At 41.4% G+C, this 14211-nt stretch overlaps 1 protein-coding gene across 5 annotated transcripts in view; it reads right to left on the bottom strand.

Moving 5' to 3' along the window:
* Positions 1 to 14211, bottom strand: part of DNAH8 (dynein axonemal heavy chain 8) — a 334161-nt gene that overhangs the window by 183716 nt on the left and 136234 nt on the right. For 4 of the 5 annotated variants that reach the window (XM_045498070.1, XM_045498067.1, XM_045498069.1 and 1 more), the window contains exons 37-42: positions 11046 to 11245; positions 7776 to 7929; positions 5070 to 5233; positions 3863 to 3965; positions 2757 to 2861; positions 1789 to 1950 (exon numbers count right to left, since the gene is read on the bottom strand). In XM_045498070.1, coding sequence (XP_045354026.1) covers positions 1789 to 1950; positions 2757 to 2861; positions 3863 to 3965; positions 5070 to 5233; positions 7776 to 7929; positions 11046 to 11245 — 888 coding nt within the window. The remainder of the gene's footprint in view (positions 1 to 1788; positions 1951 to 2756; positions 2862 to 3862; positions 3966 to 5069; positions 5234 to 7775; positions 7930 to 11045; positions 11246 to 14211) is intronic. The other variant, XM_045498071.1, reaches the window with a different exon arrangement.

The raw sequence follows: 14211 nt of genomic DNA, 5'->3' as shown, positions 1-14211 counted from the left end.
AATGAAGGCCCCCCAGGTGAGGTGAGCAACCCGATGTAGAGGAAATACCCCATGTCAGGAAGTTCCCAGCAACAAGACAGTTCTGACTCTGGCAGCAGCAGATGGCATGAGACAGGAAAAGCAAAAAACAAACAAACCAAAAACCCACAGTGTAAGGCTGTGTGATTTAAAGACACAGACGCGCAACCTCTGAGAAATCACTGCTTAGTGGTAGATTCTAAAAACTAATCTTTAAAATGACTATCCTGAGTCACCTAGAAAAGCTTAAATTATGGTTTGTACTCAGTTTAAGAAGGCAGAAGATTTCATGGTGAAAACTGGAGGATGTCTCATTAAAATAAAAACAAAACAAGAATGCTCATACTCCTCAACGTCACTCGCTGCCTGTCAGAAGCACGTTAAAACTGCTAGAAGGGAATACACTAAAATATGAAGTCATCGTTTGCAGCTGGTAGAAACAAGCAATGTATATATTGAATAAATATTATGGGTAGAATATACATTGGATGAATATATATCTTCATTACTCTTGAAAGCATTTTTTCCAAATAACTGAAATTTGCCCATTACGTTAAGATTTTAACCTAAAATTGTTTAAAATGTCACCTTTTAGAGCTAGTCAATTTTCCCACTCTGACCTCGCTTTCAGTTTTCCACATGGTGCTAGCTTCTCTGTCTAATCTAGACTGAGTCTCTCCTTCAGATTATACAAGCTTTCCTGGGAGAGAGAAAGTGTGCCGATTTGGTCTAAGGGGCTATCTTTCTCACTTTATCAAATAAAGTATTTTATAAAGCTTCATCACAAAGCTAATAAAGCTGATAAGAATATAAAATTTGCCAAGGATACTGCACGATACAAAAATATTAAATACAATATCAACATATTCTCTCCAGTAAAGGTTGTTCTATAGCCATACTTGTGTCATTTGAATAAATAATTTCCTATCATTTCAGCCCTCTCCGCTGTGTGTGCATTAAGTCGGGACTTGGAGGTCGGCCGCGAGGAGCGGTTGGAGAAGAAGTATAGTTAGGGTCAAAACTGCGTGTATTTTCCTTGGGTATCTCTTGCTTCCTATCCCACACTCTCTCTGACCCAGATCACAAAGCATCACTTTTCGTTTATTTTGGCTGAAATCTGAATGAAACTGTTGGCTCTTCCTTTTCTGTATTCAGTTTTAATAACACGTGGCACAGTAGGGTGCATTCCTAAAAGCCACTGGACATGAGAGCTGTTCAAGAGAACACCTGCTCAAACGCCAGCCTCTTGAAGGTCCGCTCCTGTTAGGAAGCTAGCTGCATGACAAGGCCTCCTTTAACAGATTATGACAATTTGTAATCACTGGAAGGGAGAAAAGAAAAAAAAAAAAGGCAAGATGGATTTTGTTTCAGGACAAGATATGCTCATTCTTATCTATATCCATATTTCTATCTATATCTGTATCTATATCTATCCATACATAGCTACATGGAAAATATGCCACCAAATCCATACACAGATGGGTACAGATAGGTGTCTTTTATGTACAGATGTGTGTGTTTTGTATAGGAGATGAAAATTTCCATTTGTGAGTTTAGTTCTGACCAAAGAACAGTGGCAAATCCTCTTCCAGCGAATGGGATGAGATGGCCTAGAATAATGTAGGTGCACAAGCAGGTGGTTGGCAGTGGGGGGTGGGAAGGCCTCCCCAGCTAGTTCAAAGCTACCACAGCTGCTACACCATCAAGGCCAACTGCTTCCTGTGTATCTTTCCCCCTTATTTCCATTATTTAAACATTATATATTCTCACCTGTGCTGGAAAGTGATTCAGAAACGGTAAGAGTTGAAACCCTGAATCACTGATTTGGTAGAACGCAGACCTGATTATATTATGCAGTGACGACATCTGCATTTTTAACAAATCCATAAGCCAAATCTCTACAGGACCTTTGGCCATAACAGGATTATCCAACTAAAAAGACACATTACAGATATATTACAAATTGATAATAATTTCCTATTTTTACTAATGTCACACTTCACTTGATAAATCACAGTACCTCAACACAAAGCAAATAATTTTACACAAAATATTTAAGACATGAGAAAAACCAACTAATACTGTAGGTGGAAGAAAATGGTCTGGTCTAAAGTTTTCATTGTAGGGGTGCCTGGGTGGCTCAGTCAGTTGAGCATCAGATTCTTGATTTCAGCTCAGATCATGATCCCAGTGTTGTGGGATCGAGCCCCACATCAGGCTCCGTGCTGAGTGTGGAACCTGCTTAGGATTCTTTCTCTCTCCCTCTGCCCCTCTCCCCCACTCATGCTCTCTCTCTAAAATACAAAATTAAGGGCGCCTGGGTGGCTCAGTCGGTTGAGCGTCCGACTTCGGCTCAGGTCATGATCTCACAGCTCGTGAGTTCGAGCCCCGCGTCAGGCTCTGTGTTGACAGCTCAGAGCCTGGAGCCTGCTTCAGATTCTGTGCCTCCCTCTCTCTGCCCCAACCCACTTGCATTCTGTCTCTATCTCTCTCAAAAATAAACAAACATTTAAAAAAATTGTTTTTTAATACAAAATTAATAATTAATTAATGATAGAACAAGTCTCAGAGAAGTCAGTGACTTACCCAGACTTGTTTGCAACCAAGCCAGGGCGAGAGAACTAGAACCCAGGCCCACCCCTCCTCCACTCTCTGTTTTTCACAGGAGAATTGCAATCTCCTCGACCTACATTTTTAAAGAAATCCTAGTAAGAAAACTTTAACCCAAGTTAAATTACAATAATTTTTTCTCCTTCTCTTGATACGACGGCCAGGATACGATCGTAGTCTTTCGCATGAAACGTCACCTCGTTTATGTTGTCAGACACTGCAGGGAGATGTGGCTGTAAGAAGCACAAGACAGAGCCAGAACAACACACGTGAGGCTAAACACAAAAGCCACTGAGATGTTTTTAAAAACCTTAATATGTGTTTTCTTTGTAAGAGATTAAGAATTCACTTCATTGTGCCAACAAAGACAGAAACAAACACACACAACACGGCTTTGGCGGCTGATTGACTTCGAGACCCACTTTTAAAAATCCAGCCCTACAGCATGTTTCCTGCAAATGCCCTTGTTCCTCTAGGTTGGTTGGACTAAGACTGTGACCTTCCTCCACATGGAGACCGAACCATGTGGTCCCCGCCTCCTTCCCTCCCACAGACAGCTCTGTCCTGCCTGTCTCTTGGCTCTCCCTCTGCCTTCCACAGCTTTTACTTCCCTCCTTTCTCTTCTCATCCCCACAGCTCCCTAGAAACCACCAAGGAAGTCCCTAGTAGTGGCCTCCCAGATTGCCAAACTCGGCAAGGCTCTGGGATAGGGGTGTTTCAGTGCCTCCCATATCCGGTTTTTCGTAGTTTCTCTCTGCCTCCTGGAAGTACTGCCCTTGGAAATGGCTAAAAGCACTTGGGAAGCACTTGGATATGGACAATGCCAAACCACGATCCCTACTTGATCTGAGAATATTTAGACTACAACACAAAAATGAATTACATTTAGTGAGCACATTCTGTGTGTCAGCTACATTCCAGTGTGTGATCTCATGTAATCCTAATGACAATCCTATGAAGCGGAAACCATTAATATCCCCATTTTACAGATGAGGAAACTGAGGCACAGGAAAATTAAGAAGCTGGCTAAGGTCACTCAGCTGGTGAGTTGCATAATCAGTGACTCTTGCTTCAGGCTGATGAGTTCAGAACACACAGAAACTAGGACATTTTATACTTAACATAATCTTTAATACTCTCCTCCTTGTGCTATTAAATTTCTAACTTCATTTTTATTATTAATTATGTATGCTGTGTAAAAAAGCAATTTAGGTAATAGATATTAAAATTATACCTGTATGGTGTGGGAATCACTGGCTTGTCCCAGAATTTCCAGGAGAACTGGATCGGACACAAAGAAGAATCTTGGAAACAGTAATCTCTTCTTCTCCAAATACCTGTAAATAAAGTCATGTTACCAAATGGCTTTTCCTGAATTAATAATTTTTGGGTTTTTAGCCAAGACACAATCCCTAACATCTTCAGTAAGATAACAGCAAACAGCTATAGTCATTTCCCATTTGCCTCTGAAATGTTTGGTTAGAACCAAAGTCCATGGTCTGTCATGAGTGGCACTTGGGAAAGCAAGACAGGGATTCAGAGCAAGACCTACGGTCTTCTTCCTCAAGAGCCCTCCTGTGACCTTTCTAGGAGTATCGCGAACTTCATGGTTTAAACCCATGATGAACACATGATTATCTCCAAACCTGGACACTGGAAGAGTTAAAGGGGGAACAACTAACCATGAAGTCAGGACAGGGGCATAAACTTGGAAAAACTAAGATATACTACAACTCTATTTCAAGCAGAAATTGAGAATGAACTGTCCTTTAAGGAAATTATCTGTAAATTTGTCTGGTTCTCTTTGTGCACATCTATATTCCATGACTGTAGCGGGTTGAATGGCAGATCCTCAGAAGACAGGCCCACATCCTAATCCCTGGAACCAGTGGATGTGGCCTCATTTGGAAAAAGGGTCTTTGTAGATGTATTGAAGTTAAGCATTTCAAGAAGAGACAATCGTGGATTATCCACAGGAGTCCTAAATCCAATTACAAGAGTCCTCATAAGACACACACAGGAAAAAGAGGGGAAGGCAGAGAGGTTTGAGTCATGTGGCCGCAAGCCAAGGAACTCCTAGAGGCACCAGAAGCTCCAAGAGGCAAGGAAACATTCTCCCTCAGCACCTTCAGAAGGTGCTGGCTGACACTGATTTCAGATTTCTTGCCTCCCAAAATGTGAGAAAATAGGTGTGTGATGTTTTAACGCCCAGTTGGTGGGCATTTGTCACAGCAGCCCTATAAAACTAATCCAATGCCTTAACTCATGGACCTCCAAATTGATGGTGTCTTGTTTTGCAGAAAAATTAAGGCTATGTTAAATTCCTGCAGCCACTTCAGCCATCCCTACCAAACCAGAAATGCCGTCAGTTTTATTTACTTGTTTGGGATAAAATGCCATCACATATAAAATGATAGGAAACTTAAAACTGCGGCTCTTACCCCGTGAGTGACTTCTGACATACTTCCAACTGTTCGTGCAAATGAGGTAAAAGTTGCCCCATGGTTTCATCTCCAACACAGCAACTGATCACATTGGGGTTCTCATGAGCTCGCTGCATTATCTTTATCCATGACTTGTCAATATTCTGAAAACGCTTGGCTTCCTAAAAACAGTCAGTGAAAATGAGCATTTGAATAAAAGCAAAGTCTTTGCTTTGGAATAGCCTCTAGTTCCTCAGACCCGCTTCTATTAGTCCTCAGTCTACATAATTTAAAGGAGCATTTTTTTTTCACCTCAATTAATTCTAAAAAACAAAAACCCAGAGTCATAAAACTGCTTATTGAAATACTGCTTTGTCACAATGGGGCTTATCACTTATTTGTTTTCTTACATTTAATACATTTTCAAAATGCCACACGATTAATTTACAGAGCTATCGACTTAAAGCTCAAATCTAGTCTTCCAGCACCCCAGGTGCTTGGTTTGATGAGCAAACTAAAGAAGCATGACAATAACTTGATCTCAAGATCTTTTGAATAATTACAGCTCAAAAGGACCCAGGGGAGGGGGGGGGGCAGAAAAAAAGAAAGTAAAAACCGAAAACAAAGCTTCATTTACATTTTTGCTAATGAAATTTTTCTATTTACTATGGATGATATTAAGCTTTGCATTCAATTGCAAAAACGCCTCTAGGAATGGCATAATCTTGCCTTTTTAAAAACTTTTAAAGGCATCTTTTAAAACACTGCAACTTTCTGGTTAAGAAAGAAAAGAATTATGTTTAAAACAATGTTACAATGAGAAATGAGCTATTTTTGAAACCCTTTTAACCTTGATTTTTAATTTATATAGAGCCTATAGTTATGGAAATTTAGGAAGAGCAGGCTTAATTTTATAAGAGGGATTCTCCCTTCATAGAATAAATCTATTAATAAGTGTACTTATTTCAAAGGCCGCAGAGTAAAGCTGTTATAAAGATTTTGTTAAGGACTCAGAAAGCTAAATTTCCTTGCCCCGTGGTATGTGTCTGATCTACTATTAGTCGACTTAATGATAGTTAATTTGTGTTTATGCAATACAGATTAATTTTAATTCTACTCTCAGAGGAATACTATAAAGTCACCTCTTGGAGGAGATGAACTACTATAATCCAACAGTACCATATTTGAGGGGTGCCTAGGTGGCTAAGTCGGTTAAACTCTTGGTTTCAGCTCAGGTGATGATCTCACAGTTTGTGGGTTTGAGCCCTACATCAGGCTCGGTGCTGACAGCATGGAGTCTGCTTGGGATTCTGTCTCCCTCTTTCTCTCTTCCTCTCCTGCTCTCTCTCCCTCTCTCTCTTTCTCTCAAAAATAAATAAATAAACATTAAAAAAAATTAAATGTAGTAGTACCATATTGAAGGTACCTGATATCCTCAGATAACCTGGGGATTTGAAAATAAGTGATTTTCTTTTTTTCTTTTAATGTGAATAAAAAATCAGCACATTTTGAAAACTTATTTTGTAAAGGGGCCAGACAGTAAATATTTTACTTTGCAGGCCATATAGTCTCTGTTACAACTACTGAACTGTCCTGTTGCAATGCTAGAGCAGCCACAGACAGAACATAAATGAATAGATATGGCTGTGTTCCAATGAAACTTATTTCTACAAACAGGTGAGTGGACCACAGATTGCCAACCCCTGTTTAAATAAGGTTTTAATAAGGTGGCACCTGGGTGGCTCAGTCAGTTAAGTGGCCGACTTCGGCTCAGGTCATGATCTCACAGTTAATGAGTTTGAGCCCTGTGTCGGGCTCTGGGCTGACAGCTGGGAGACTGGAGCCTGTTTTCAATTCTGTGTCTCCCTCTCTCTCTCTGCCCCTCCCCCACTCCCTTCTTTCTCTCTCTCTCTCTCTCTCTCTCTCTCTCTCTCAAAACTACATAAACGTTAAAAAATTGATAAATAAATGAATAAATAAATCAAGACAGGACCATATGGCTTTATAAAGACTTCTCCAGAGACATACACACAACACAAATCATTCTATCAGTAGTTACAAAAACCATATATATATATATTTTTTTAATATATGAAATTTATTGTCAAACTGGGTTCCATACAACACCCAGCGCTCATCCCAAAAGGTGCCCTCCTCAATACCCATCACCCACCCTCCCCTCCCTCCCACCCCCCATCAACCCTCAGTTTGTTCTCAGTTTTTAAGAGTCTCTTACGCTTTGGCTCTCTTCCACTCTAACCTCTTTTTTTTTTCCCTTCCCCTCCTCCATGGGTTCCTGTTAAGTTTCTCAGGATCCACATAAGAGTGAACACATATGGTATCTGTCTTTCTCTGTATGGTTATTTCACTTAGCATCACACTCTCCAGTTCCATCCACGTTGCTACAAAGGGCCATATTTCATTCTTTCTCATTGCCACGTAGTACTCCATTGTGTATATAAACCACAATTTCTTTATCCATTCATCAGTTGATGGACATTTAGGCTCTTTCCATAATTTGGCTATTGTTGAGAGTGCTGTTATAAACATTGGGGTACAAGTGCCCCTATGCATCAGTACTCCTGTATCCCTTGGGTAAATTCCTAGCAGTGCTACTGCTGGGTCATAGGGTAGGTCTATTTTTAATTTTTTGAGGAACCTCCACACTGTTTTCCAGAGCGGCTGCACCAGTTTGCATTCCCACCATACAAAACCCATATTTACCTGAGGTAGCTGTTTGGCAATATCTCCACCCACAAAGACAGCTTCAAGATAAACCCAAAGGTTCTGGACTACTAGCCACTCTTCAATTATATCTGAGGAAGTGGACAATTTATACACCCAATTCTGGATGTTTTTTTTAAATGGAGCATTATATCTAAAAAGTGAAAATGGAAAAAACACTATATTTTAAGGATATATGATTCAGAAAATAACATGGCCTAACAAAGTTACAGGAGAAACATTCCTTTGGAAATGAACATTTTTTTTCCTTAAAAGGCAGTTCCTAATAATTTTCACACAGCTAATGAGATATTTGCTTTTCTAGGAGTAAAACTCATATAATTATAGTGATTTTACTTGTTTCCACATATTAGTCATAGACTAGGAAATTGGACTGAGTTTTGTGACAGAGGTCCAACAAAGGAACTGTGCTTGTTGTTTCTGGGAGTAAAGGGAAAGCAAGGAATAAGGTGTTTTTACAAGACTTTGGTGAACCAAATCGAAGTAAGCATGGCCTGCGAGAATAACACTTAGGGCACTGTTACTGGTCCATGAAACTAGTACCACAAGGCCAATGTCAAGATTGAGGGTTGATGTTCATTTACAGATGTTGCTCTTCTCATCCAAAGACTGCTGGTTTCACCAGGCACTGGGCCTAGATTGTATGGTATTAGAGATCTAGAATAGCTGCCCCCATGGGGCGCCTGGGTGGCGCAGTCGGTTAAGCGTCCGACTTCAGCCAGGTCTCGATCTCGCGGTCCGTGAGTTCGAGCCCCGCGTCAGGCTCTGGGCTGATGGCTCAGAGCCTGGAGCCTGTTTCCGATTCTGTGTCTCCCTCTCTCTCTGCCCCTCCCCCGTTCATGCTCTGTCTCTCTCTGTCCCAAAAATAAGTAAACGTTGAAAAAAAAATTTTTTTTTAGAATAGCTGCCCCCAAATAGCATGCTTCCTGCTTTCTCAACATCAGGGCTAGATGAAGGATTCATGAGAATTCAAGGTGTCCAGAAAGCTGGGCACAACCAAAAAAGACAAGAAACACAATGGATGTCATGCAAGAAGTGATGGGAAGATACTGGGTAAGGACCCAACTGCCTACAGTTGGATTAAGAAGCCAATTTTAGTTTGTGGCAATGACAAGTGGTTTCGATGTGGTATAGTGGCATTTTCTGGTGATTGTCAATACAAGGTTCTTAAAACTTGTCTTGATCCAGGACAGGTTGCTCACATACAGAAGGGGGTTCTTCTGGGTCTGAAGCGGGTCTTCTGGGTCTGAATGGGGTCTGATGCGTGAGTGCAACCCATAACTTCTCTAGAAGTTTATGTTATACATGGAGGTATAAAGTGAGTTGCACAAAAATTGCCCCAAGGAGATAGGTGAGCTATTCAAATAGTAACAGGCATTTTTATCAACACCCATTTACTGTCCGTCTAACCATTGTTCTGGAGCTGAAAGGCAGTCAATATGCTAAAAAGCAATCTTCAAAATTAAAACATGCAGACCAAGATGGTATGGATGGATACTTCAAGGGGTTGAAGCAACTAGATATTTGAGGCCCAAAATGGTCCTGCACAGAGGAAAAAAAAAAAGAGTCATATTTGATGGTTATGTTTCATGTAACTTCCAACATGAAAATGGGAGACTTGAAATAAAATCTAGCATAACCAGTTTCGGTCCTATGGCCAGGCCCTTGCATTGCACAACTCTGCATGGTGGAACCTGTCAAGACCGATAGGGAGTGCCATAGACCAACCAGGAATCCAGTAGGAAAGTGTCACAATCCAGGCAATATCTGGAGTTAAGTCTCACCCATGGAATATACCATTTCTTTCTGAGGTCACTTCCAGGTCACCCTAGAGACCCAGCAGCCACTGCCTCAACATTGATTTTATTAGTGCTATAAATATTATACTGATCAGGCTAAATGCAAGTTAAGTATGAAATTAAGAAAGGCCTCAAATCCTGAATTCTTTGGCCACAGACACTATTCACATGACTCCCCAGCCTTTTTTCAAGAAGTCATCCTTTAGTGGGGGTGCCTGGGTGGCTCAGTCAGTTAAGCGTCCAACTTTGGCTCAGGTCATGATCTCACGGTTTGTGAGTTCAAGCCCCACATCAGGCTCTCTGCTATCACTGCAGAGCCTATTTGGGATCCTCTGTCACCTTCCCTCTCTGCCCCCCCTCTCTCCCGCCCCCCAAAAATAAATAGCACATTTAAAAAATAACTAAGGAAGAAGTCATTTAGGAAATTAGGATGGCAAAATTAGCAGTGATCCATGTGGACATAGTATCCCATGAAGTCCAGAAACCACTGAATATCCCATGGTCACCTGTGCCAGGATTATTCATATTCCCTGAGAGCAGAAGACATAAGTAGGATCTTAACCATGGCAAGTCAACACGAAACTCCTAGAACTAGGAGCTTTGAAATTAAGTACTTTATCCAAATACAAGACAGACTTTGGGGCCAGAAGTCATGCAGGATGTCATTCATTAACCAGTGATCTCAACCTGGACAAGGGGTGTTGGAATTCCCATGTACCCTAGACACTGACCTCTAATGACAAAGTTGTGGCATATTTCTTAGAAGTATTATGGCGAAGAACAGTTGAGAATTACTGCATAGTCAGCTAGGGGAATTAAAGGTTGCTAATGCTCAGATTAAGACCTGACAGTATACTTAGTCTGACTGATTCCCATTTTCTAAAGCTGCACTTAAGGTCATAGTCACCTTCCAGCTGGTACAGTAGTCCAAAGATGGACAGGTTGTTTCATTTAGGGCCCAGTAAACCCAGCACATAAAGAGACACTTTTCACGATAAAAGATGCATAAAATGTTTAAGTAACAAGCCCCTAGTGATAACAGTTCTTTAATGTGTTGCCAGGATACTTCTCCTGGGCCACTGGATGAACACTTGAGCAGGGCTAGCCAAGGAGGCCAAAGATGACAGATTGGAGGAATGAAAGAGAAAGAAAATAAAATACATCATCATGGTGGGGAGCCAAAATGTTCAGGAGATAAGCTGCCTATATGGGGGAAAGTAATTATGATGGGGTCCACCAGGAAAATAGGAAGGAGAGATGAGTACCATAAAGAAGAGACAGAGGCCATGATTGTTAGGGAAAATAGGTAGCTTGTGTGAGAACAGACAACAGTGAGCACTTTAGGTCAGAATCTTATATTATGCCACAGCTGTAAAACTGGGCTTTCACCTAGTATTATATAATTCCAAAAACCAAATTAAAACCTCCCCCCCCCAAAGTATAAAATTACCTGTTGCTTAGTAAGGAACCTAAGACCATTAAACTATCCTCCATCAAGGTGATAATTTCTCCTGATTCAGTTCCTTTGAGAAGGAGCTCTCCCTTTCCCTTAAATGCGGCAAAACTCAGGTTCTGGTTGGTCCAGTTTTCAATCACCTGAGTCAGCTTGGCTTCAATATCCTTTTCCTTAATGGCAGATATGCAAATGTCCTTCAGAGGGAGATCAAAGAATATGTCATGACATTTTCAATTATAAATTAAGTGCCTTGTAAAATAATGAATTTTTGAGTTTGGACCTAGAAGTCATAGTCATTTTGTGGCCAAAAAACCAAGACTCAAGGTGCACCTGGGTGGCTCAGTCAGTTAATTATCTGACTTTTGATTTCGGCTCAGGTCATGATCTCACAGTCATGAGACTGAGCCCCGTGTTGGGCTCCACACTGGACGTGGAGCCTGCTTAAGATTTTCCTTCCCCCTCTCTCTGCCCCTCCCTCATGCTCGCTCTCACTCTCACTCTCTCTGTCAAAAGAAGAGGAAGAGGAAGACAGAGGAGGAGGAGGAGGAGGAAAAGAAGGAGGAGAAGGAGAAGAAGAAGAAGCAGCAGCAAAAGAAAAAGAAAAAGAAAAAACAAAAGAAAGAGAAAAAGAAAAAGAAAAAGAAAAAGAAAAAGAAGAAAAAGAAAGGGGTGCCTGGGTGGCTCAGTCAGTTTAACGTCCAACTTCAGCTCAGGTCACGATCTCACAGTTTGTGAATTTGAGCCCTGAATCAGTCTCTGTGCTGACAGCTCAAAGCCTGGAGCCTGCTTCAGATTCTGTGTCTCCCTCTCTCTCTGCCCCTCCCCAACTTGCACTCTGTCTCTGTCTCTCAAAAATAAATAACCATTAAAAAAAAATTCTTTTTTAAAAGAAAAAAAGAAACCCAAGGTCTCAAGATCATCGTATTACAAGTTCAAATAATAACTCTCTTGACTGTCTGACCACTAATTATTTTATTGTACCACCTACATGCAATAGCAGAACTTAAATCGTCATGTTTCTTGATTATATTTTTCATTGGAGTTTTCTGGCCAAAACAGAGATAACCCCAGCTGTTCTATCTCAGCAACTTGCCATGAGAAAACAACTGAGAATGTATGTGGGAGTCCTTTGACCTCTTTGAAGTAACATATAATCAGTCATTGCCAGATTCCTGCTTCTTCTAGCCCTGATACGAATATTTCATTTGCTTAAAAGTTATTCTATTTTTTTTCTTACAAGTTTTCCTGTTTTTCTGAGAACGCTCGATATGAAAGTCTCACAGGGAAAGTAAAAGTAAGGTATTTTCCCCACCATGCCTCTATTTATTTTCATACTTAGAATCACAGAATCTCACAGATGGGAAGGAACTGAAAGGTGCAAAGTATTTCCACAAATAATTATAATCCAAATGGGTGTGTAATAAATGTCCTAAGCGTGGTAAGACTTGTTGTGAGTTCTGAAGAGGGAGAAAGGATTTCTGCCTGCAGTCAGGAGGGAAGGCTTCATGGAGGAGGGAGCATCTGAGACTGAGTGAGATTCCAATGGGTGGTGGGAGGAGATGTTCTACAGCAAGGGAAAAGAGTTCCTTTGGAGGCAGTGAGTCCAGTGACAGAAGGAATCCAGCTTGGTTAATAGCAGGACATGCAGAGCAGAGCAAACAGGATGTACCAGGGTATACCGCACTAAGAATCCATTTTGGGGTGCAAATAGTAACTGAGGCCTAGAATTCCTTGGAAGTATAAAATGATGTTTTCAAAGCACAGCTTATAAATGGCTATATTCTTAAGTGTAAAAACCTACCTCTAAGAATGAGATGGTCATTTTGTTTCCTTCAGTAGTATTTGGATGACATTGATAAACAGGACATAATGTTTTGAAAACAATTGCTGGTGTACGTATGTAGTTAAGGGAAAAAGGAGGGGCAGGAGACTCAAAACCATATATATGAGAGATTTCTGGTTACATGGTACAGTTCCCTGCCTCCAAAAATACAGAATAGTGGATAAAATGCAAAAAAGAGAAAGTAAAAACATAGCCAGGCTTAAAAGCCAAACAAACATCTCCATGAACCAGAAGTGAAAAAGATATGCAAACCAGTGGGTGGGCATGAAGCCCAGGCCTGAGGGCTGTGGTGAGTTGTGGAGAGGGGCAGGGGAAGCAGTTATAAAGGGTTTGCATAGACATATCTGGCCACACCCCAGGGCCCAGCGCAGAGACAACCCACTGAAAACTGCCCAGCCTCTCTGTAAAGAAGGCCTCTTTGCTTATCTTAGAGCTTCTGTCTGAGGGTCAGGCATCTAATGTAACACAGGACTAGGGGTTCTCTCCAAAGACAGAGGCTAGTGGGCACCACCGTTGCACTGTCCTCTGCCTCACCCCAGGTCACTGCTATCTCCTAGAAAGGAGCTTATGCACATGTCTGGTGTCCTGAGTTTTGTTTTGTTTTGTTTTTGTTTTTTTGTTTGTTTTTGCAGCTGCCACCCAGGAGATGTCTCTTGAGCACCTGATTCTGGTGGCAAATGAGGTTTATGTTGGAGGTGCCACAGGACCATAACAAACCAGGAAAACGTTCTTAACCAGCTACCTACCCCCAGTGCAGAGACAGCAGACTGGAATGCTCAGTCGTACTATGGGAGAGGCCTGTCAGTGTAACTTCACAGCCGTGGCCTGAGGAGTAGGCTTCTAAATAAACATACATCCGAGGGTCAACTCTAATCCTCTCCAGAGACTTTGTAGGGTGAGTGGTCTCTTCATCTTCCTTATGCCATGCTCCCAAATGCTGGCATCTCCAAGAAAGGAACTTGTGTGAACAACTGTTGCTGTCACTCAAAAGGCACATCCCTTGATGGCCTGAGTCTGGTGAGTAGAGGGGCCTGGGTTCATGGGTTCAACAGGATGGCAGCAAACAAAGAAAGTTCTTAACTGGCTATCATCCCAGGGTTCAGTGCACATAGAACAGACAGAAATGTCCATTTCCTAGTGTTCCCCTAAAAGAGGTATATTTGCATACTTTAAAAGTGGCTGCCTGAGAATTTGGCTTCCAATCAGCCTAAATCCACTTTGGAGCCTGACAGGTCCTGTGACACCTCCAGTTACTGGGAGTAACTAAGGATGAAGTAGAGTACTAGAAGAAACACAAAGTTCTGAGAGCCAAGCAAG

Source organism: Leopardus geoffroyi, chromosome B2, assembly GCF_018350155.1.
Source record: "Leopardus geoffroyi isolate Oge1 chromosome B2, O.geoffroyi_Oge1_pat1.0, whole genome shotgun sequence".
NCBI classification, from domain to species: domain Eukaryota; kingdom Metazoa; phylum Chordata; class Mammalia; order Carnivora; family Felidae; genus Leopardus; species Leopardus geoffroyi.
Note: the sequence above shows the minus strand (reverse complement) of the source record. Positions and strands in the feature narration are given on the sequence as shown.